Genomic DNA, 25821 nt, shown 5'->3' on the forward strand with positions numbered 1-25821 from the left:
TGTATTGTGAGACACCTTACACACTGCCACATCAACCTTGGGTAGTTTATTTCCGAATTCTCTGCTTCCAGAGGGTACTCCCTCTTAATCTGTTTTGGGATGAAAGCCTTTCTGCTAGTTTTTTTCCATTCCTTTTTGATTAGTGAGCCTATGCTCTTATGTACAGGAAAACATCTACGGTATTGTGTTTTCTGGCCTTCAGCCCCCCAAACATCAGATTCTGTACGGATCTTGGTTCTCTATTTTCCTCCACTTTCATAGTTGCTCTGACATCTTTCACTAATTTACTCATTTCTTCTGGCGAGAAGCAAGATGGATTCCTGCTGCTGTCGGTCGATTATGATGATGATGAGGTGTCCGTATAATAACCCCCCAATTCTCCATCTGCTATCTCCTCTTCTGAAATGGAATCTGCGCAAGCTTCTCTAGTTGAGGTGCCGGCCTTAATCCCTTTTAGGCCAGTCTCACACGTCCAGATAATTCTGGTACCGGAGAAAACGGTACCGGAGTTATCCGTGTCCGTGTGCTCACGTAGACTATCCGTGCGGGATCCGTGTGATGTCCGTGAGTACGTTTTTAAGGTCCGTGTGCTGTCCGTGTGTCCGTGTATTGCAACAATTTTTACAATTTTAACCCTATGACAGGAAAAACGTACACGGAACGGGTGTTTACACGGACCCATTAACTTTAATGGGTCTGTGTGATCCGTGCGCTCCCACTGACATGTCTCCGTGTTTTGCAAACGGACACACGGTCCGTGAAAACACGCTGACATGTGCAGAGACACATTGATTTTAATGTGTCTATGTGAGTCAGTGTCTCCGGTACGTGAGGAAACTGTCACCACACGTACCGGAGCCACTGACATGTGAAATCGGCCTCAGAGATTTCTTAATCTCTACCCTAATCATGTTTCTCATACTATCCATGTGGGAAGGGGATTCTTCTTTCAGGATTTTCAGTCTTTTCGTGTAGGTGGCCACTAATCTATTCCTACATAAAGCACATTCCTTCAACCTGACTGACCCCACCTGATGCAGGACTACTGAGGGGCTGATTCTGTAGGTTCTCCACGTTCGTTGACGTCCTCCATCTCTCAATACACTTGTATTGAATGAAACCGGCATAGTTTTCTGAAGTGGAGGTGGAGCAATGGCGTGCTGTTTGTGCCGAGATGCTCTATCCTGTGCGTGCTGTCGATGTCTTGAAAGGTCTAAAACGTTTTGTGGCCTACCAGAGGAAGAGTGGGATAGCAGCCAGCCCCTGGATCACTGCTCTATCACATGTTAAGGAGGTTGTTCACAGTCTAAGTAAAATTTCGGCAAACTGTACAGGTTGCCGATAGTAACAGTGTGTAATATACACACCGTTAGCATTTGGCTACATTTGCCGGTTCCATCGATCATCAAACTAAGCAAAATTGCAAAGACTCTACTTGGCACGTGACACCTAGTATGCAAGTCACCAAGTCATACTGCTGGACTGCTGGACCATAAAGCGGAGCCAAGTCCTAACAGTTTATACATTACCCATGGTTAGGATTCAGCAAACTGCATACCTTGGCAAAAATGTATTAAGGTGGACAATCCCTTTATCCTATTTCACATGCCATGCAGGGGGACACAGTGAGCATGTGGAAGACGGTGCTCTGGTCAGATGCGACCAAAGTAGAACATTTGGACTAAATGCAAAGCACTATGTGTGATGGAAAACTAACATTGCACATCACCCTGAAAACACCATCCCTACCGACAAACGTGGTGGTGGCAGCATCATGCTGCGGGGATGTTCTTCAGCAGGGACGGGGACACCACCGATGAATGGGCACAGGGCTCTTGTTACAAATGCTGACAATGCTGGGATGGCGCGAGCACCGAGGTCAACACTCAGGTTGAGAAGGGGTTTTCCAAATAGTGGGCAACTCCTTTAAGGCTATGTGCACACGTTGTGGATTAGGCTTAAAAAATTTTGGTGCGGATTCTGCATCTCTTGGCAGGAAATATATATGGCATGTGTATATAAGATCAGATATGGGATGTGTACATAGGATCAGTGGGTATATATTTAATGTGTATAAAGGATTAGTGGGTATATGGGATGCATATATAGGCTGAGGGTATATGGGATGTGTATATAGGATCAGTGGGTATGTGAGATTTGCATATAGGATGAGTGAATATATGGGATGTATATGTAGGATCAGTAGATATATGTGATGTGTATATAGGATAATTGGGTATATGGGCTGTGTATATAAGATCACTGGGTATATGGGATGTGTTTATAGGATCAGTGGATATAAAATATGTGTATATAGGATTAGTGTGCATATGGGATGTGTTTATAGGATCAGTGAGTATATGGCATTTTTATATAGGACCAGGTGGGATGTGTATATAGGATCAGTGGGTGAGATTTTTATATAGGATCAGTGGGTATATGGGATGTGTATATAGGATAAGTGGTTATGTGAGATGTGTACATAGGATCAGTGGGTATATGGAATGTGTATATAGACTCTGGATATGTGTATCCAGGATCAGTGGGCATAAGGGGTGTTTGTATATAGGATCAGTGGGTATATGGGATGTGTATATAGGATCAATGGGTATATGGGATGTGTACATATTACCAGTGGGTATATAATATGTGTGTATAGGATCAGTGGGTATATGTGTATATAGGATCAGTAGGTATATAGGATGTGTATATATGATAAGTGGGTATATAATATGTGTATATAGTGGGTATATGGGATGTGTATATAGGATCAATGGGTATGTGAGAGGTGCATATAAGATCAGTAGTGGGTATATGGGATGTGTATATAGGATCAGTGGGTATGTGAGATGTGCACATAGGATCAGTGGGTATACAGAATGTGTATATAAGATCAGTGGGTATATGGGATGTGTATATAGGATCAGTGGGTATATGAGATGTGCAAATAGGATCAGTGGGTATACGGGATGTATATATAGACTCGGTGGGTATGTGTATATAGGTTCAGTGAGTATATGAGATGTGTATATAGGATCAGTAGATGTGATGTGTATATAGGATCAGTGGGTATATGGAATGTTTATATAGACTCAGTGGGTATATGGGGTGTGTATTTAGTATCAGTGAATATATGGGATGTGTATATAGGATCAGTCGGTATATGGGATTCGTATATAGGATCAGTGGGTATATGGGATGTTTATAGGATCAGTGGGTATATGAGATGTGTATATAGGATCAGTGGGAATATGGGATGTGTATACAGGACCAATTGGTACATGGGATATGAATATAGTATCAATGGGTATATGTGTATATAGGATCAGTGGGTATATGGGGTGTGTGTATATAGGATCAGTGGGTATACGGGATTTGTATATAGGATCAGTGGGTATACAGAATGTGTATATAGGATCAGTGGGTATATGGGATGTGTATATAGGATCAGTGGGTATATGGAATGTTTATATAGACTCAGTGGGTATATGGGGTGTGTATTTAGTATCAGTGAATATGAGATGTGTATATAGGATCAGTGGGTATGTGGGGGTCCTTTAGCTGTCAACAGATTAGGACGTATCATGTGACCTCTGTGTACCGGGTCTCCTGATGTGTCCGTTATGACCGATCTCGCCCCCCTCCCTTCGGTTCTCCCCCGTCTCCCCCCTTTCAGTACCGCGAGAGTTCGGGCTCCGGAGGCGGAGTGATCTGAGCGCATGACCGACAGCGAGCGGCGGGGCCCGGCAGGTAAGATTCCGGCACACCGGGGCCACCGTGATTCCAGAGCTGGGCCACACCCAATCCCGAACATCATCGGCCACTTGTTCTTACCTGCCGCAAATACCCCATACCTCACCCATCAGCCTGGCACCTTATACGGTATGAGGTGCCAGGCTGATGGGTGAGGTGTATGTAATATCTCTCCCACCAGCCTGGCACCTCATACCTCTCCCATCAGCTCACTCATCAGCCTGGCACCTCATACCTCACCCATCAGCTCACTCATCAGCCTTGGACCTCATACCTCACCCATCAGCCTTGGACCTCATACCTCACCCATCAGCTTGTCACCTCATTTCTCACCCATGAGCCTGGCACCTTCATACCCCACCCATGAGCCTGGCACCTCATACCTCTCCCATCAGCTCACTCATCAGCCTGGCACCTCATACCTCACCCATCAGCTCACTCATCAGCCTGGCACCTCATACCTCACCCATCAGCTCAGTCATCAGACTGGCACCTCATACCTCACCCATCAGCTCAGTCATCAGACTGGCACCTCATACCTCACCCATCAGCTCACTCATCAGCCTTGGACCTCATACCTCACCCATCAGCCTTGGACCTCATACCTCACCCATCAGCTTGTCACCTCATTTCTCACCCATGAGCCTGGCACCTTCATACCCCACCCATGAGCCTGGCACCTCATACCTCACCCATCAGCTCACTCATCAGCCTGGCACCTCATACCTCACCCATCAGCTCACTCATCAGCCTTGGCCCTCATACCTCACCCATCAGCTTGTCACCTCATTTCTCACCCATGAGCCTGGCACCTTCATACCTCACCCATGAGCCTGGCACCTCATACCTCACCCATGAGCCTGGCACCTCATATCTCACCCATGAGCCTGGCACCTCAAACCTCACCCATTAGCCTGGCACCTCATATCTCACCCATCAGCTTGGCACCTCATATCTTACCCATCAGCTTGGCACCTGATGCCTCACCCATCAGCATGGCACCTCATACCTCACCCGATAGTCTGGCACCTCCTACCTCACTGTACCCAGCCCTCTTCCTTCCTTTCCCTGCTTGATGTCTCACACCTCACTCTTCACCAGTTTCTTCATGTTTTGATAGTCCTCGCTTCCCATGGCACATCACTAGTCCCCGGTGCCTCACGCCTCGCTGCCTGCCCTCATAGATCGCTGCTTCTCACTTTGGCAGGTACTCTGCAGCCCTGTAGTTGTGACACATCGCCGCTCCCCGGTGTGCCTGACGCCCTCAGAACCTCATCTATTACTTTATGCCTCCTGCCTCACCACTCCCGGATGTACCTCACTCCTGACACACTCAGAACATAATCTATTACTTTATGCCTCACACCTCATCGCCACCCTTGTACCTCGCTCCTGACGCTCCTCAGAACCTCATCTATTACTTTATGCTTCACACCTCACTGCTTCCCAGTGTACCTCACTCCTGACGCTCCTCAGAACCTCATCTATTACTTTATGCTTCACACCTCACTGCTTCCCAGTGTACCTCACTCCTGACGCTCCTCAGAACCTCATCTATTACTTTATGCCTCACACCTCACTGCCCCCCCTCACTCCTGACGCTCCTCAAAACCATATCTATTACTTTATGCCTCACACCTCACCACTCCCATGTACCTCACTCATGATGCCCTCAAAACCTCATCTATTACTTTATGCCTCTCACCTCACCGTTCCCCGATGTACCTCACTCCTGATGCCCTCAGAACCTCATCTATTACTTTATGCCTCACACCTCACCGCTCCCCGATGTACCTCACTCCTGATGCCCTCAGAACCTCATCTATTACTTTATGCCTCACACCTCACCGCTCCCCGATGTACCTCACTCCTGATGCCCTCAGAACCTCATCTATTACTTTATGCCTTACATCTCACCGCTCCCCACGTGTACCTCACTCCTGATGCCCCTCAGAACCTCATCTATTACTTTATGCCTCACACCTCACCACCCCTCGGTGTACCCCACTCCTGATTCCCCTCAGAACTTCATCTATTACTTTACGCCTCACACCTCACCGCTCCCGATGTACCTCACTCCTGACACCCTCAGAACCTGTGAGTCGATGTTCTCTTTTGATGTGTAACCACAGGTTGGTTGTTGTTCTTAACATATAAGTTCGAATAAAATGCAGATGATTTTATGGGGTATAATTATGATTGATTAATTTATTTATCTATCACATTATGCCTCACACCTCACCGCCCCCCCTCCCCGTGTACCTCACTCCTGATGCCCCTCAGAGCCACATCTATTACTTTATGCCTCACACCTCACCGCTTTCCGCTGTACCTTGCTGCTGACACCCCTCAGAACATAATCTATTAATTTATGCCTTACACCTCACCGCTCCCCGGTGTACCTCACTCCTGACGCCCTTAGAACCTCATCTATTACTTTGTGCCTCACACCTCACCGCCCCGTGTACCTAACTCCTGATGCCCCTCAGAACTCCATCTATTACTTTATGCCTCACACCTCACCTCTCCCTGATGTACCTCACTGACGCCCTCAGAACCTCATCTATTACTTTATGCCTCACACCTCACCGCTCCCCGATGTACCTCACTCCTGATGCCCTCAGAACCTCATCTATTACTTTATGCCTCACACCTCACCTCTCCCTGATGTACCTCACTGACGCCCCCAGAACCTCATCTATTACTTTATGCCTCACACCTCACCGCTCCCCGGTGTACCTCACTCCTGACGCCCCTCAGAACCGCGTGTATTACTTAAACCTCACCGCTCCCTGGTGTACGTAACGCCTTCAGAACCTCATCTTTGAATTTATGCCTTGCTTCTCCCTAATTCTCATGCATTGCTGAATATTTTTGGCGCTCAGGTCGCCGCTCCCTTTTCGCCTGCACTGCGTTATCCCAGCACCGGCCGCCATTGTGATGCCCCGCCCTCTACCCAACATGACTCTGCCTTCTGTTTAACCCCTTCACAGCCATGGCTGACTCTCTCGCCACCGGATCCAGGAGGCAGTTTCCCAGGATCAGTAAATCCAGAGCTTCCACTCAGCTGCAGTTCCTGGCCTCAGACTCGGGTGAGTGTCTGCTCTCCTCAGCACATGTAAGTGGCACCACAACAGATTAGGTTTGGCCCTATCGCCCCCTATTGACATTTTGGGCACATGGCAGCAATACCCCACACAGGACACCAGTATGCGTGATACCCCACTAATTAGACAGTGGCATCTGCCTTGCTACCAGTGCCCTATAATATGCCCCGGCAAAATGTCTTGCCTGGTCCCTACCTCTCAGTTTTGTACCTGGCGCCCCCTGATATACACCGTTCCCCTGCCAGTGAGGTCTGCAGGTGGTGCAGACTGTGGTGCCACATTTATAACTGTTCATGGCTGACTCTCCTGTAGTCCTGGTGCTGCGGGCACAGCACAGATCCCTCCGGTACGTCTTCAAAGGGCTGTGACGTGAATGCCCAGGGTACTTGTCTCGCCCAGGCTGTTCTGAATGCCATCATGCTCTGAAATTGCACCCAGGAGACCCCTTTTCTTTGCCGTCGGCTGTGAGTTAGCAGCTCCGCAATGGTTTAGTGCACATTTACAGACTAATACAACCACCCAGCTACCAAGTATTGGCCAACAGCAGAGACAGGCGAGAGCGGCCGCTTCCCGACGGCAGAGGTCACGGCTGTCACAGCCCTGATGATTGGGCATCACCAAGTAATTCTATTTTCTTGTGCACGTCATAGTGTAAGCCCTCACTGTCCTACCCTTACAGAGTGGGTACTTCCCTTCCCCCATGGTCAGCGCCAGGCTGCACAGTGTCAGTGCCCCACATTACACTGAATGGTGACATGGAAATGGATTTTTGCATTAACTGCAAAGGTGTCCAAGTGCGTAGAGATTGCCCACTTGTTGTGGGTCCCATTAAAGGGACGTCCTCAGTCCCTATGTGTTTCCATATATTATTTTTATACGAGTTTCACCTTTAACATACAGCAAGCAAACATGTAGGCGCTGGAGCCCTTTAAGAGTTATTTTGAATGTGTTTGATCCTGGTGTTGGCACCTTTGTAGCTAGGTGTGATCATCGCAGTATGTGATGGAGGAGGAGGGGAGATGTATAATCAGCCAGGGAATAACGGGGGACATGCTGGGAGTGCCGTACATCAGCTTCTGTAGGGAGTGGTTTTTCTGTATTTTTTTTCCAAATGCAATCTTTTTTGTTTGTTTTGTATTTGGGGTGATCATTTATAGATTTTATGCTACATTGCAACCAAAGATGGTAACATTGCCACAATGTCCTGTCTGATTGTAAATCTTCTGTTTCCAGGAAGCTATCACAACAGGAGGATAGTTCAGAAGAGATATGCCAGACCGGGGGGCCGCGAGCTGCGAGGAATACCGGTAACACGGACACCACTTCCTCTCTTGTGCCTGGCACAACAAGGGAAGGAGAAGTATGGGGGCCGTCCATTGTCATTACAACCCATTGGGATATACAGAAACTTCTGCTTCTCCCCCGCTGGTTAGGTTATATAGGTGTCAAAGGCAAATTTGGGCTCACTAGACCACCGATTATACTCTAGAGGGGTTCCAGGCACCTTTGGACTTGCTTTGTTTGCCTTATTGGCACCCACTGGGCTAATACTTCTGTTACTGCATCTGTGGGTAACGGTAGCCATACAATAGACTTTGGCTAGATTCCTCCATTCATGCTCAGTCCAGCTAAGCGTGCATGTATTCTGTATAGGAAGAGCAGAGTGAGCCACTGCCAGCCACCTCTGACGGCGGCCTATCTCCTGAGAGAATGGTAGGCTTAGGCGTTGAAGCTTAAGGTGCCCAATTTTTGACTCCCCTGACATCATCTGAGAGTCTCTCGGGGAGAGACTGGAGGCCCCAATAGATGATTGGCCTGTCCCACTGAAATTGCAGTTTGTGCCTACTTTATACTAATATATATGGTCTTAAATGGGTTGTCAATCCCTGGCAAATTTCCAACAAACGGTGCAGCTTGCTGAATCCTAACAGTGTGTACTATGCATACTGTTAGGATTCTGCTCTGTTTGCTGGCTCGAGTATTGTTACGCGATATGCACACTTCCAATCACCTGCCAATTAGATTCTCATCCACTTCCTAAGAGTATGTATAATCCTAAGAGTATGTATATTGCGCATAGTTTTTAAATCAGCTGTTGCGGAACTATACGTACAAGTACAAGGATTCAAATCTATATACAGGTCCTTCTCAAAAAATTAGCATATAGTGTTAAATTTCATTATTTACCATAATGTAATGATTACAATTAAACTTTCATATATTATAGATTCATTATCCACCAACTGAAATTTGTCAGGTCTTTTATTGTTTTAATACTGATGATTTTGGCCTACAACTCCTGATAACCCAAAAAACCTGTCTCAATAAATTAGCATATCAAGAAAAGGTTCTCTAAATGACCTATTACCCTAATCTTCTGAATCAACTAATTAACTCTAAACACATGCAAAAGATACCTGAGGCTTTTAAAAACTCCCTGCCTGGTTCATTACTCAAAACCCCCATCATGGGTAAGACTAGCGACCTGACAGATGTCAAGAAGGCCATCATTGACACCCTCAAGCAAGAGGGTAAGACCCAGAAAGAAATTTCTCAACAAATAGGCTGTTCCCAGAGTGCTGTATCAAGGCACCTCAATGGTAAGTCTGTTGGAAGGAAACAATGTGGCAGAAAACGCTGTACAACGAGAAGAGGTGACCGGACCCTGAGGAAGATTGTGGAGAAGGACCGATTCCAGACCTTGGGGAACCTGAGGAAGCAGTGGACTGAGTCTGGTGTGGAAAGGCGTGTGCAGGAAATGGGCTACAGGTGCCGCATTCCCCAGGTAAAGCCACTTTTGAACCATAAACAGCGGCAGAAGCGCCTGACCTGGGCTACAGAGAAGCAGCACTGGACTGTTGCTAAGTGGTCCCAAGTACTTTTTTCTGATGAAAGCAAATTTTGCATGTCATTCGGAAATCAAGGTGCCAGAGTCTGGAGGAAGACTGGGGAGAAGGAAATGCCAAAATGCCTGAAGTCCAGTGTCAAGTACCCACAGTCAGTGATGGTGTGGGGTGCCATGTCAGCTGCTGGTGTTGGTCCACTGTGTTTCATCAAGGGCAGGGTCAATGCAGCTAGCTATCAGGAGATTTTGGAGCACTTCATGCTTCCATCGGCTGAAATGCTTTATGGAGATGAAGATTTCATTTTTCAGCACGACCTGGCACCTGCTCACAGTGCCAAAACCACTGGTAAATGGTTTACTGACCATGGTATTACTGTGCTCAATTGGCCTGCCAACTCTCCTGACCTGAACCCCATAGAGAATCTGTGGGATATTGTGAAGAGAAAGTTGAGAGACGCCAGACCCAACACTCTGGATGAGCTTAAGGCCGCTATTGAAGCATCCTGGGCCTCCATAACATCTCAGCAGTGTCACAGGCTGATTGCCTCCATGCCACGCCACATTGAAGCAGTCATTTCTGCCAAAGGATTCCCGACCAAGTATTGAGTGCATAACTGAACATTATTATTTGATGGTTTTTTTGCTTGTTATTAAAAAACACTTTTATTTGATTGGACAGGTGAAATATGCTAATTTATTGAGACAGGTTTTTTGGGTTATCAGGAGTTGTAGGCCAAAATCATCAGTATTAAAACAATAAAAGACCTGACAAATTTCAGTTGGTGGATAATGAATCTATAATATATGAAAGTTTAATTGTAATCATTACATTATGGTAAATAATGAAATTTAACACTATATGCTAATTTTTTGAGAAGGACCTGTATATGAATGAGAAAATGAAAACCTGTAATAATTAATATGTAGACATGCATTGATGGCTCCCTGGGGTCTTAGCTGGGGCCGGGCGTATACAGAACTGGGGGAGGGCCCATGCTGCCACCATGTGGCTTACTGCTATACACTATGTGAGCATAGTGTATATACAAGGTTTTTTTGTTTGTTTTTTTTAACCCCTTTTCTTTTTCAGCCCTCCCTAATCAGCGAGTGGAAAGAAATGTTGAAGACATCGTCGCGGGTGAGATGTCCAAGCTCGGGCTGCTGGGTGGAGTTTCCCAGTGTATACGGACTGAAACAACATTATCAACGATGCCAGGGGGTGAGAATAAAGAGGGTCAGTGGTGGGCACGAAGCCATCAGCTCCATGAGAGAGTACGCAAAATGTGAGATGCTTATTTAAAGAGAAACTGACACTATATGAATATACAGCGATTTCCTTATATGCTTTGTGTCAGCCTGGGGCTGCAATAAGGATAGAGGAAAATGATGATATTGCACTTTCATGCGCTCACCACTAGAGGGAGCACACTAGCTACATAGTGAATCAGTATGCTGTAATCTCCAGAGCTCCCTCTAGTGGTGGCTGTAAGAAGTGATAATTATATCATGCAGCTTATGACTGCGAGGAGGGTTTATCTTCAAGATATATTACAAGGTTGATATCCAAGAACATGTTATAGGTTTAATAGCTCTTGAAAACTCCTATAATCATCACAAAATTTTGCAACAAATTTTTGTGGGATACAACGCCAGGGGTCGGGGTGTGTTTTGTGTCCATACAGACTGCTGATCTCTCCCGTGCCCCTCACATCTTGCCCCTTTTCATCCAGGCCCCACCCTTGTCCCGGATGGTGCTCTCCTGCCCGCACTGTGAAGCCGTCTTTGCTTCCCGGCCGCAGCTTCAGAAACACCTAATGTGGAACCATTTGGAGAAGGAGGAGAGTGGAGAAAACAGGCCAAGCGCACACGTGGTTTCTAGTGAGCCTAAGGAGAAGTGCAAGGGGTATCCCAAAATTACAAAATACCTAAATATGGCAAAACACCACCTCTCCGCCATTCCTGTACCCTCATTTAGCACGGCTGTGGCCTAATAATGTCTTTGTCTTTCTTTATATTGCCCCCTCAGAGTGATGAAAAAAGGATCCACTGTGAACAAAGTTTTAAAGTCGGGTACCAGGCAGACCCCACGGGAGAACGGAGACATCCCCCATGCCAAGGAGAAATGTCTATCTGATGAGGACCCAGAGAGAATGAGGCACAGTAAGGGGAGGGCTGATGGTTTATTACTCATTCTGTGCCCCCGGCTGCTCTGTTTCTCTCTCTCCAAAATGATTTTCATTTATTCTCCATGTTTCTGCTCTTTCATGAGTCAGGAAGGAAACAGAGAACTCCGAAGAAGTTCACAGGAGAGCAGCCGTCCATCACCACCACCTTTGGCCTGAAAGGTAATTACTGAGCGATGTGTAGAGCTCTCCCACTATGATGACCATTATTACGCTTTTGGGGTCTGGATACAGCAGGACTGTCATGGATTTCAGGTCCTTGTCCAGGGGGGGACTCATGCAGTAGTAATGTCAATGAGACATTACTAGATACATGATAATGGGGGCAGCATTGGCTGTGCTGTCATTTGGATCTTTAGGCTCATAAATACACATTTTAGTAACACTATCTGGCCAAAGTATGGTGTTCTCTGGACATTGTATGGTAGTCTATTGGTAATTATTTGGCCGTGTGTGGGCAAAGTATTATTTAGGAACTTGGTTCCATTCCACACTATGAGGTTACTGTTTGGCCCCATACATGACATTACATGGGCAAAATCTGGTATTCTGCCATTACATAATGCTTAGTAAAATCCCCAGTGTTCTGCATGTCCATCTGTGTGCTACGTGTGCACTGAATGCGGTAAAAGGGTCCTGTATGGAATATATCAGGGCACTCTGTGTGGGCTATACAGCCGCCATTGACTGACCGCATTAATATATTATACATATTATATTAATATCCCGTTGTCAGCCATGTGGAAGGTATACGAAGAATGGCCAGGCAATATTCAGATGTGATAAAAACAAGATTACAAAATACCCTGCAGTAAATAAATAGCAATAGTGCATGAAAATAATATAGGGTGCTTAGTTAACATTGTTATGGTAAAAAAAAAAACCCATAAAAGCCATCCCACCCCAGCAAGGTGTACCCAGTCGGGATGGGCATAATATAATATTCATATGTGGCTAGTGTGAAATTGTGGCCCTATCTGCTGCTCATCAATATTATTCCTACATGGTGATCATCTACTGTCATTTTAATAAAAGGGAATTGCTTAAGTAGCAATCGCCCAACGTCATAATCAGGCAGTAGTGCTGCGACCATACAGCTTTGAAGGAACTCGGACTTTTACTACTTTACAGGTTTGGGAAAAACGGAGGATAAGTCCAGAGGGCGACAGGGGCGGATTGTACAAGGGAGAGTAGAAGAGCAAAAGAGGAAGATGGAAAGTGCAAATCTTAGGCTGGAGCACATCATGAAGCCACATTCAGGTAAGAACGTAGAGTCACATCTCTACAAACATCTACAATTATATTCACTAAATTGCTACTTATAATTCTCTGAAACACCAGTAAAATTAAAATAAAGCAACTTGAGACATACAATCCCATTTTGTGCCTACAGCCAATATGCAGACTTGTGTGTCTCTATGGTTACAGACTACAAACAAACCATGTATGTAGTCTGACTCTGCAGTTATGTAATTACATTACTTGCCTCGGTGGCTTCTCTCCGGTGATGATTTATAGTGGTTGTCCATGGTTAGAAAAACATGGCTGCTTTTTTTTCTGGCAAATGATGCCACATTTGTCCATGGTTTGTCCCTGGTATTTCAGTTTGGCTCCATTGGAGTGAATGGGGCTGAGCCAGAATACAACATACGTTCTGTGTTATTGGGACACAGTCGTAATATTTTTTTAGTTGTGGATCTTTTAATCTCAAATGTGTCTTACCTATGGTCGAAGACCCTCCACTAAGAACACTTAATGGTCTCTCTAAGGCTCAGGGCACTTTTTCAGTCCCTGATTGGTACTTTAGATAAACTGAATTTAAAGAGATCCATCTGGTAAGAGTTTCCCTTGAGGACAGCCTTCCTGTATGCCTTGTAATCAGAGGTAGGCATCAGCATGCGAAAGGACATCCCTGTGTTTGGTGAATATTTTGCTCAGGATGGGTACAGATCGCTTTCACATTTCTCCCCCTTGTACCAGGCAGTGTGGACGACAAGTGCCAACGTCTGAGCAATAAGAAGGGCGAGGTGACCTGCCCCAACTGCTCATCTGTTACACGCAAAACCATGGCCGGGCTGAGAAAACACATGGATGTATGTGAACAGGTGAGGCTGACAAAAACCTGACTTTTTTTTTTTAAGGAAATAAAAAACAGATTTTATACATTTTCAGAATTTTGACAGCAACCAAAATGGCTACAATGATTGCTGTTACAGAGCTTGTCCCTCAGCTCTTCTAGACACCTGAAAGGCAAATCTGCCACCTAGTGCAGGATAAACCTCATGCTTAATCAGATTTGCCATCACTGGCTAGGAAAGCTGAGTGATACGGTATAATAAGGACTGTAAGCTGAGGCATTGTGTAATGAGGCATATAAATAGCAGCTGAAGAAGCCGCCATACTCTGACCATACCCGTCTCTTATATTTAGCTTCAAGAGGCATTGAGGTGTCGGCAGTGCAGGAAGCAATTCAAGTCCAAGGCTGGCCTCAATTATCACACCATGGCCGAACATATCAATAAGGTGAGATCAACGTTGAGCTATTCTAAATACGCTACAATTACTGCAAATACCTTTATAATGACAGAAGCTTTCAGTTTATATACTTTATAGATGCAGTCTAGAAAAGAAGTCAAGTCACTGTGTACATACATTACATTATTATTTAATTATATAGCACCATTGATTCCATGGTGCTGTACATGAGGAGGGGTTACATACATATTACAGTAAACAGACTACCAAAGACAGACTGATACAGAGGGGCGAGGACCATGCCCTTGCGGGCTTACGTTCAACAGGATGGGTAGGGAAGGAGACAGTAAGTTGGGGGTTGCAGGAGCTCCGCTGTTGGTGAGGCTGTAGCTCCAGTAGTGGTGAGGAGGCAGCGCGGTCAGTGCAGGCTGTAGGCTTTCTTGAAGAGGTGGGTTTCCAGGTTCCGTCTGAAGGATCCGAATGTTGTTGATAGTCGGACTTGTTGGGGCAAAGAATTCCAGAGGATGGGGGATATTCGGGAGAAGTCTTGGAGGCGGTTGGGTGAGGAGCGGATAAGTGTGGAGGAGAGAAGGAGGTCTTGGGAGGACCGGAGATTACGTGAGGGAAGATATCGGGAGATTAGTTCAGAGATATATGGAGGAGACAGGTTATGGATGGCTTTGTAGGTCAGTATTAGTTATTTGAACTAGATACCCTGAGGGAATGGGAGCCAGTGAAGAGATTTGCAGAGGGGGAAGTGGAGGAGTAGCGAGGAGAGTGATGAATTAGTCGGGCAGCAAAGTTAAGAATGGACTGGAGAGGTGCAAGGGTGTTAGCAGGGAGGCCACAGAGCAGGATGTTGCAGTAGTCAAGGCGGGAGATGATGATGGCATGCACAAGCATTTTAGTAGATTGACGGTTGAGGAAAAGACGGATTCTGGAAATATTTTTGAGCTGGAGGTGACAGGAGGTGGAAAGAGCTTGGATGTGCGGTTTGAAAGACAGGGCAGAGTAAAGGGTTACTCCGAGGCAGCGAACTTCCGGTACGGGGGAAAGCGTGATGTCGTTAATTGTGATAGATAGATCAGGTAAGGAGGAAAGATGATGAGTTCAGATTTGTCCACATTGAGTTTGAGGAAGCGAGAGGAGAAGAAGGAGGATATGGCTGATAGACACTCCGAGATTCTGGACAGCAGAGAGGTGACGTCTGGGCCAGAATGGTAGATCTGAGTGTCATCAGGATAAAGGTGGTACTGGAATCCAAGGTCACGTGTATAGATTGAGAAGAGTAGGGGTCCTAGAAGAACAGAGCCTTGGGGGACTCCAACAGAGAGAGGGTGGGATGAGGAGGTAGTGTGAGAGTGAGAGACGCTGAATGTGCTTTTGGAAAGGTACGAGGATATCCAGGATAGGGTGAGATCTTTGATGCCAAAGGAAGAGAGGATCTTTAGTAGGATCTACAAAGCCATCCACAACCTGTCCCCTCCCTATATCTCTGAACTAATCTCCCAATATCTTCCCTCACGTAATCTCCGATCCTCCCAAGACCTCCTACTCTCCTCCACACTTATTCGTTCCTCACATAACCGCCTCCAAGATTTCTCCTGAATATCCCCCATCTGGAATTCCATGCCTCAACACGTCCGATTATCCACCACCCTCGGATCCTTCAGATGGAACCTGAAAACCCATCTCTTCAAGAAAGCCTACAGCATGCAATAACCATTCTGCCGCCTCGCCATCGCCAGAGCCGCCGCCATCACCAGAGCCGCCGCCTCACCCCCTACCTTATGCCTCTTCCCCACGATCTCATAGAATTTAAGTCCGCAAGGACAGGGTCCTCTCCCCTCTGTACCAGTCTGTCACTGTAAACTTGTTTACTGTAAACGATATCTATAACTCTGTATGTAACCCCTTTCTCATACAGAGCACCATGGAATTAATGGGGCTATATAAATGAATAATAATAATAGTAGGAGGCAGTGGTCAACTTTGTCGAAAGCAGAGGACAGGTCTAGAAGGAGGAGAATAGAGTATTGTCTGTAAACTTTGGCTGTAAGTAGGCCTTTAGTAATTTTGGTCAGGGCTGTCTCAGTGGAATGGTGGGGTTGGAAACCAGATTGTAGATTGTCAAAGAGCAAGTTAGATGAGAGATGGGAGGAAAGTTCAGCGTGGACATGCTGCTTCAGGAGTTTGGAAGCGAATGGGAGCAGCGATATTGGGTGACAGATGAACATTACATTATCCTGTACTGATCCTGAGTTACATCCTGTATTATACTCCAGAGCTGCACTCGCTATTCTGCTGGTGCAGTCACTGTGTACATACATTACATTACTTATCCTGTACTGATCCTGAGTTATATCCTGTATTATACTCCAGAGCTGCACTCACTATTCTGCTTGTGGAGTCACTGTGTACATACATTACATTACTTATCCTGTACTGATCCTGAGTTACATCCTGTATAATACCCCAGAGCTGCACTCACTATTCTGCTGGTGCAGTCACTGTGTACATACATTACATTACTTATCCTGTACTGATCCTGAGTTATATCCTGTATTATACTCCAGAGCTGCACTCACTATTCTGCTTGTGGAGTCACTGTGTACATACATTACATTACTTATCCTGTGCTGATCCTGAGTTATATCCTGTATTATACTCCAGAGCTGCACTCACTATTCTGCTGGTGGAGTCACTGTGTACATACATTACATTACTTATCCTGTACTGATCCTGAGTTATATCCTGTATTATACTCCAGAGCTGCACTCACTATTCTGCTGGTGGAGTCACTGTGTACATACATTACATTACTTATCCTGTGCTGATCCTGAGTTATATCCTGTATTATACTCCAGAGCTGCACTCACTATTCTGCTGGTGGAGTCACTGTGTACATACATTACATTACTTATCCTGTACTGATCCTGAGTTATATCCTGTATTATACTCCAGAACTGCAATCCCATTCCTCCTACAACCGTTGGCAAAAATTATGGAATCACTGGCCTTGGAGGATGTTCATTCTGTTGTTTAATTTTGTAGAAACAAAGCAGATCACAGACCTGGCACAAAACTAAAGTCATTTCAAATGACAACTTTCTGGCTTTAAGAAACACTAAAAGAAATCAAGATCAAAAAATGTGGTAGTCGGTAATGGTTACTTTTGTTAACCAAGCATAGGGTAAAGATTATGGAGTCACTCAATTATGAGGAAAAATTTATGGAATCATGAAAAACAAACAAACAAAAAAACACTCCAAAACATTACTAGTATTTCTTTATCGCTTCATTGGGGGACACAGGACAACCATGGGGTGTATGCTGCTGCTGCTAGGAGGCTGACACTATGCAAAAAAAGGAAAAGGTGTAGCTCCTCCCTCAGTATACACCCACCGACAGGCACCAAGTACCTCAGTTTGTGCTTAGTGTCTGTAGGAGGCGAACCTGGATCTTCAGATCCGCTGCTAACCTTGAATTCCTTTACAGGTTTTGTTGTTTTTATTAATGATTTGGCTTTCTTTTTCAGATACAGCATTCAGGGATTCAGGGTGCAGTCTCCCACCCTGCCTCCCCAGGAGGGCGGCTGAGCGAGCAGTGTGGTGTCGTCCGCATCGCAGCTCTCAGACCGCCGGCAGGACATTATCCCCTGTCACCCTCCCAGGTGCTCCAGGGTCTTTATGGTGGCGGTCCTTGCCAAACAGTCCCCCTCACCCCTCTCCTCAGAGTGGGCTGAGAGGAAGACGGTGGTCACCAGCGGTGACCCTCCCCCTTGTCTTTGGGGTCGAGGCCGTCTTCTGGACGAAGGATTCCGTATCCAGCGACCCCTCTGTCAACGGGCCCCTGGACGATCCTCTCTCCCCACTCTACCTGTGGAACCGGACATGCAGGTACCAAGCGCTTCAGCGGCAGCCGCTTTACCACAGCAGTATCCTCCCCTGACTAGATGTGTGACTATCTTACAACGAGCACAGGACAATCGTGCGTTGGGGACACAGATAACTCTGCTCTGTGGTGCGGTAGGATTGCGACGCTATATTGGCCCCTCCCTCGGTATTATCCATACCACTGTAGGCCCCTTAGTCTTTTTTTGTAGTATAGTGCTGCAGAATATCCTTATGTCCAACTCTTCTGGAGCCTCCCTTCCTGTGCTCGTTGTAAGATAAAGTGGTCGGTAGGCCAATCGTCGCCTCTCTGCCAGTCCTGCAGTCCTCCTGCCATGTCTGCCCCGCAGGAAGCTTCTGACTCTCGGGATGGGGGCGCTCCCCCTCCCCCTGAGTGGGCCGTTGCTATCTCGCAGTCGGTCTCTGATTTGACTAAGGTGTCTCAGTCCCTGGTCCAGGCGCTTGAACGTCTTCCACAGCTACCTACAGCCACCATTGCTCCGACCGTCCCCTATGGCGAGTCGGTCGCACCTGACCCTGAACCTCAGGGAGACAAATCAGCCAGCCGCTCTAGAAAGAGGACTCTGTCTGGCTCTTCGTCTGGTTCTCCGGGTCCCTCCGCAGCGCTCAAACTGCTCTCCTCCTCCCAATTCCCCTCTTCGGAGGAGGACATTGGGTCTGATGTGGATTCCCAGTCCGGTTCTGACTCTGATTCAGACCAGACTTCTAGCATGCAGGCTGTCGTAGATAGTCTTATTTCGGCTATCTCGCAAACCCTCAAACTAAAACAAGACGAGGCTTCTCCCCAGGATTCCTCTGTCTCTTTTAAGCGGGTGAAGCGTCCCTCTCACTCTGTTCCTACCCATGATGAGTTTGAGTCTACCCTGTCTAAACACTGGGAACATCCTGAAAAGTGTTTTTCGGGTACAAAACATCTGGACGTGCTCTATCCCTTTAGCACCGACCTTCTTTCTAAGTGGGCTGAGTCTCCCAAGGTCGATCCGCCGATCTCCCGTCTTTCTTCCAAGACGGTTCTCTCCTTACCGGATGGCGCGTCGCTTAAGGACGCATCGGACAGACAGATTGAGGCACTGGCCAAGTCAGCTTTCGAGGCAGCGGGTGCTTCCCTCTGTCCCAGCTTCGCTTCCACCTGGGTGGCTAAGGCCATCTCTGCTTGGGCCAAGATTCTCCGCCGGGGATTTTTGGCTTCGGCCTCCCCTACCGAGCTGGCTGACCTCGCAGACCAGATTAACCACGCAGGAAGATACCTTCTCACTGCCTCCCTAGATGCAGCAGCCTGTTCGGCCAGGGCAAGCAGCAACATTGTCGCTATTCGCCGCATTCTTTGGCTGAAAGCATGGAATGCAGATGCTACCTCCAAAAAGTCTCTCACCAACTTAGCATTTCAAGGTTCCTGGCTTTTTGGTGCTCGTCTGGATCAAATTATCTCTGACGCGACTGGTGGCAAGAGTACCTCTCTCCTCCAGTCCAAGCCAAAACGCTTCTTTAACTCAAAGGGTCCTCAGACATTTCGTCCTTTTCGGCCGCTTGCAGCCTCAGATTCCTCATCGCAACAAGAGCGCCCCGCTACCACGGGCGAACGCAGAAAACCCTCTTACAAGCCAGCTCCCATGTGGAGGTCCAGGGCTCCACCCCCCAGGCAGTCCGGACCTCGTTCCAACAGATACCGTTCTAAGTGACGGGTCGCCCCCACCTGGGAGTCTTCCCAGGGTGGGAGGCGGGCTTCTTCTCTTCAAAGACACCTGGCTGTCAGTGATCAGCGACGCCTGGGTCAGAGAGATTATTACCTCCAGGTACAAGATCGAATTTTCTACCCTCCCGGAAAATCGCTTCTTTCTCTCTCGTCCCCCAAAACAACCGTCCCATTTACCCGGTTTGCTCCAAGCCGTGGCGTCTCTGTTTGCCGCCGGAGTTGTAGTTCCCGTTCCTTCCGACGAACGTTTTTCCGGGTTCTACTCGAACCTTTTTGTAGTCCCAAAGAAGGACGGGTCTCTCCGCCCTATCCTGGATTTGAAGCTTCTGAACGGCCACGTCCGACCTCACCACTTCAGGATGGAATCCCTGCGGTCAGTGATCGCCGCCATGAAACCCGGGGAGTTCCTCTGCTCGGTCGTCATTCAAGATGCGTACCTTCATGTCCCCATCTGTGTACGGCATCAGAGATTCCTTCGATTCGCAATCGAAGACAATCACTACCAATTCACGGCTCTCCCTTTCGGTTTAGCGTCGGCCCCCAGGGTTTTCACCAAAATCATGGCGCTGGTCATGGCCCTCCTTCGTTCCAGGGGGATTCTCGTTATCTCCACCTGGACGATCTGTTGATCAAGGGGTCCTCTAGTCTAGACTGTGCTCAGTCTCCAGCAGGGTGGATAAAAATCAATGTTTTTTTAAAAAAATCAAAAAAATCGGATTTTTTTGATTTAAATCGGATTTTTTTGATTTAAATCGGATTTTTTTCAATAAACTGCTTTTTGAGGAAAATATTTTACCATCCAAAGGTTCTTCCATCATGAGATAAAGCTGAGTTGTTTAACTCAGTAGAATAAAGGCTGTATATGTGTAACATTCACAATGCCATGCTCTTCCAGAGGTTTCTGTAGGATGCTGACTATCCAACAAGTTTGGGCATGTCAACTGAATGGAAAAAGAAACTAAACCTAAACTAAAACTAGAAACTAAAATTAAAGGGGCAGTATGAACAAAATGTGGAGGCTATTAATAGTTTATACAATTAAGACATGCTGCTTTTAAACACCTACCTATTTCCATATAGTAAAACAAAAAAGATTTTTACTTACTTTGGGGTCCCCCCCTCACCCTGGCGTTAGATCGTTGCCCCTAGTTTCGTCCGTGTAACTATGGGCGCACATGCGCACTGCTCTCACTTCTCATTTTAATCGTGATTTATATTAAAAAAAACCTTTTGATTTAAATCAGTGATTTAAATCATGATTAAAATCATGATTTAAATCGATCCGATTTAAATAGAAAAAAATCTTTTGATTTAAATCGTGATTTAAATCATGATTTAAATCGGCGTGATTTAAATCAATCCACCCTGGTCTCCAGGTCTCTCTGGACACCCTGACCCGTCTTGGCTGGATTATCAACCGGACCAAGTCCTCCCTGATTCCGTCCCAACGACTGTCCTTCCTGGGCATGGTGTTCGACACGAACTTAGCTCGGGTCTTTCTCCCAGAGGACAAGTTCTCAGTTCTCCTCAAAGCGGTCCGTCTTCTCAAACGCCCAGCTCCCCGGTCGCTTCGGTTCTGCATGGGAGTCCTGGGGAAGATGGTGGCCTCCATGGAGGCTGTTCCCTTCGCCCAGTTCCACACCCGCCCTATCCAGCTATTCCTCCTATCCACCTGGAACAGGTCTTTGGATTCCCTGGACCGCCCCGTCCAAGGTTCGTCAGTCCCTAACCTGGTGGATGCTGTCCTCCTCTCTCCTGAGAGGAATATAATTTCTTCCCCTTCAATGGCAGGTCATCACCACCGATGCCAGCCTACTCGGGTGGGGAGCAGTCTTCCGACATCACACGGCTCAGGGCCGTTGGACCACCCAGGAAGCTCTTCTTCCCATCAACCTTCTGGAGATCAGGGCAGTCTTCCTTGCGCTAATACACTGGCAGTCTCTTCTGACGGGTCTCCCCGTCCACATCCAGTCGGACAATGCCACGGCCGTGGCATACTTAAACCACCAGGGTGGGACTCGCAGCGACCAAGTAATGGCAGAAGTGGCAAAGATCCTTCGGTGGGCTGAACGCCACGTTCCGGCCATATCAGCCGTTCGTATCCCCGGGGTCGAAAACTGGGCAGCCGACTTCCTCAGTCGCCAGGGTCTAGCAGCGGGCGAGTGGTCTCTCCACCCCGCAGTTTTTGACCAAATTTGCCTTCGCAGGGGTACGCCGGACGTCGACCTTATGGCGTCCCGGATGAACCACAAGGTCCCTCAGTTTGTCGCCAGATCCCGGGACCCTCTTGCCGTCGGCCACAACGCTCTGGTAATTCCATGGTCCCAGTTTCAGTTTCCCTACCTGTTCCCTCCCCTCCCCTTGATTCCAAGGGTGGTAAAGAAGATCAAGTTGGAAGGGATTCCAGTCATACTGATAGCGCCGTACTGGCCAAGGCGGCCGTGGTACGCCGAGCTCGTAAATATGCTCGCCGATACTCCTTGGAGACTCCCGGATCGGCCAGACCTCCTCTCGCAGGGACCTCTCTACCACCAGAGTTCTCAGTCGCTGAGTTTAATGGCATGGCCGTTGAGGCCGCAGTCTTGAAGAACTCTGGTCTCTCTCCCCAGGTCATACAGACCGTGATCAGAGCCAGAAAACCGGCGTCTTCCCGTATCTACCATAGGTACTGGAAAGCGTTCTTCCGGTGGTGTGAAACTAATGAAGTTTTTCCAATGTCCTTTTCTCTTCCGGATCTTCTCGGTTTCCTCCAGTCTGGTCTCGATTCGGGCCTATCCCTAAGCACGCTCAAGGGACAAGTGTCCGCTCTGTCGATCCTCTTCCAGAGTGACCTTTCCTCCATTCACCAGGTTAGGACATTTCTACAGGGAGTTGCGCATATCGCCCCTCCCTTCCGTCCTCCTTTGGATCCTTGGGACCTTAACCTGGTCCTTGGTGCTCTTCAGGCTGCTCCCTTTGAGCCTCTTCAGGACGTGCCCTTTTCCCTTCTCTCTTGGAAGGTCGCCTTCCTCATTGCCATTACATCTATCAGGAGGGTCTCCGAGTTGGCAGCCTTGTCATGCTGTTCCCCCTTCCTGATTCTTCATCAGGATAAGGTCGTTCTTAGACCGGTTCCCGAATTCCTTCCCAAGGTGGTCTCGGCTTTCCACATCAACGAGGACATAGTCCTTCCATCATTTTGCCCTTCTCCGGCTCATCCTTTGAAGAAGTCCCTTCACAAGCTTGACGTGGTCAGGGCCATTCGGGTCTATCTTTCTAAAACCGCTCCCTTCCTTTAATCCGATTCTCTCTTTGTTGTTTCCGAGGGTCGTCGGAAGAGCCTTCAAGCGTCTAAATCCACTATCTCCCGCTGGATTCGCTCGGCAATTTCAGAATCGTACCGTCTTCATGAGGCACGTCCTCCTTCAGGGGTGCGAGCTCACTCCACCAGAGCTGTCGGAGCTTCTTGGGCTGTTCGCCACCAGGTTTCCGCCTTGAAAGTTTGCAAGGCCGTAACCTGGTCATCTTGCGCACGTTTACGAGGTTCTATCGGGTTCATACCCAAGCCTCGTCCGATGCAGGTCTTGGTAGGAAGGTACTGCAGGCGGCGGTCGCACACCGGCCGACCTGAGACCTTTTCTCATTTCCTTTCTACCCACCCTTTTCCGGGACTGCTTTTGGACGTCCCATGGTTGTCCTGTGTCCCCCAATGAAGCGATAAAGAAAGAGGGATTTTCGGTACTTACCGTAAAATCTCTTTCTTGGAGCCTTCATTGGGGGACACAGCACCCTCCCTACTTGTTTGTTCTGGTACCGTGTTTGGGGCCTGGAGGCCCTAGTTTAGTTAGTACTTTTACTATTATGAGTTCTGTCGCTCCTCCTACTGCTTTTTGCACTAACTGAGGTACTTGGTGCCTGTCGGTGGGTGTATACTGAGGGAGGAACTACGCCTTTTCCTTTTTTTGCATAGTGTCAGCCTCCTAGCAGCAGCAGCATACACCCATGGTTGTCCTGTGTCCCCCAATGAAGGCTCCAAGAAAGAGATTTTACGGTAAGTACCGAAAATCCCTCTTTTGTTGCACCACCTCTAGCTTTTATAACAGCTTGCAGTCTATGAGGCATGGACTTAATGAGTGTCAAACAGTACTCTTCATCAATCTGGCTCCAACTTTCTCTGATTGCTGTTGCCAGAGCAGCTTTGCAGGTTGGAGCCTTGTCATGGACCATTTTCTTCACCTTCCACCAAAAATTTTCAATTGGATTGAGATCCGGACTATTTGCAGGCCATGACATTGACCTTATGTGTCTTTTTTCAAGGAATGTTTTCACAGTTTTCGCTCTATGGCAGGATGCATTATCATCTTGAAAAATGATTTCTCCTTCGCCTCATTGGGGGACACAGACCGTGGGTGTATGCTGTTGCCACTAGGAGGCTGATACTAAGGCCTCTTTCACACGTCCAGATAATTCCGGTACCGGAGAAATTGGTACCGGAGTTATCCGTGTCTGTGTGCTCACGTGGCATATCAGTGTGGCACACGTGCGGCATCTGTGTGCCGCCCGTGTGCCGCCTGAGGACCACACGGACCGTGCAGGAGAGACAACGCTACACTAAGCGTTGTCCCCCCCGCTGTGGTGCTGAAGGCGGCATTCATCTCTTCTCCCCGCAGGAGAGAAGAGATGAAAGATCAAGTTTTTTTTTCTTTTTTGTTAAAAATAAAGTTGCTGGGACCTCCCGCCTCCCGTCCCCAGTGCGCTGCCCGGCCCCTTGCAGAAGAAATACTTACCCAGCTCCCGCAATGTCTCCTCTCTCCTCTCAGTGCCGGCAGCCTGTCCTGTGTGAGCGGTCACGTGGGACTGCTCATTACAGTGATGAATATGCGTATATTCCTCACTGTAATGAGCGGTCCCACGTGACCGCTCACACAGGAGAAGGGGCCAGCGCTGAGAGGAGAGAGGAGACATCGCGGGAGCTGGGTAAGTATTTCTTCTGCAAGGGGCCGGGTGGTGCACTGGGGATGGGAGGCGGGAGGTTCCAGCAACTTTATTTTTTAACAAAAAAAGAAAAAAATACTTGATCTTTCATCTCTTCTCTCCTGCGGGGAGAAGAGATGAATGCCGCCTTCAGCACCACAGCGGGGGGGACAACGCTTACTGTAGCGCTGTCTCTCTTGCGGGCGATACGTGCACACGGAGGAGAGTGCACACTGTTCTCCGTGTGCACGTGTGCAGGACCTATTGCTGTACGTGCTGCCGGAGAAACACGGACATGTCTCCGTGTTTTGCACACGGACACACAGTCCGTGAAAACACGGAGACATGTGCATAGACCCATTCATTTGAATGGGTCTATGTGTGTCAGTGTCTCTGGTACGTGAGAAAACTGTCAGTACACGTACTGTCAGTACAGTGATACAAAGAAAGTGATCTCCTCCCCTGCAGTATACACCCTCCTGCTGGCTCTCAGCTAACCAGTTCTTGCTTAGTGTCCGTAGGAGGCACACGGACGGGTCTGCTATTCAGACCCCCAAAACTCTTTTTATCTTTACAACGGACAAATGGGGCGACGGATTCTTTCATCTCCCCGAACCAACAACAGGCGAGCACGGGAGTTTTACCTCTCTGTATCCTCTCCTGCGACGTGGGAAGCCACTGCCTGAGCTGATTCTAGGGGCGACGGGCCTCTTCAAGGACACCGATCTCCCCTTCCCTTATCAGAGGAGCACTGGAGTGTCACCTCCAGTATCCTCTTCTGCAGCCAGGCCTTATTGCCGGACATTCAGCCCTGCCCACCAGGTTTTACCCTCGGCTGTACAGAGGCACTCTCCAGCGTGGCGTCCGAGCAGCCCCCACTGCACCACCACTATTAAAA

At 47.7% G+C, this 25821-nt stretch overlaps 1 protein-coding gene across 3 annotated transcripts in view; it reads left to right on the plus strand.

Annotated features, from left to right (window-relative positions):
* The first annotated feature begins 3611 nt into the window (after positions 1-3611).
* The window catches only part of ZNF512B (zinc finger protein 512B), a 58122-nt gene continuing 35912 nt past the window's right edge, over positions 3612-25821 (plus strand). Inside the window, exons 1-10 of one of the 3 annotated variants that reach the window (XM_077252970.1) lie at positions 3612-3750; positions 6747-6845; positions 8094-8167; positions 10796-10924; positions 11436-11608; positions 11732-11865; positions 11979-12050; positions 13020-13148; positions 13869-13993; positions 14319-14411. In XM_077252970.1, the coding sequence (XP_077109085.1) occupies positions 3720-3750; positions 6747-6845; positions 8094-8167; positions 10796-10924; positions 11436-11608; positions 11732-11865; positions 11979-12050; positions 13020-13148; positions 13869-13993; positions 14319-14411 (1059 nt within the window). In that variant the 5' untranslated portion in view covers positions 3612-3719. Of the gene's footprint in view, positions 3751-5589; positions 5886-6746; positions 6846-8093; positions 8168-10795; positions 10925-11435; positions 11609-11731; positions 11866-11978; positions 12051-13019; positions 13149-13868; positions 13994-14318; positions 14412-25821 lie in introns of those variants that run through there. The other 2 variants (XM_077252968.1, XM_077252969.1) reach the window with 2 other exon arrangements.

This window comes from Ranitomeya variabilis, chromosome 4 (assembly GCF_051348905.1).
Source record: "Ranitomeya variabilis isolate aRanVar5 chromosome 4, aRanVar5.hap1, whole genome shotgun sequence".
Classification (NCBI taxonomy): Eukaryota; Metazoa; Chordata; class Amphibia; order Anura; family Dendrobatidae; genus Ranitomeya; species Ranitomeya variabilis.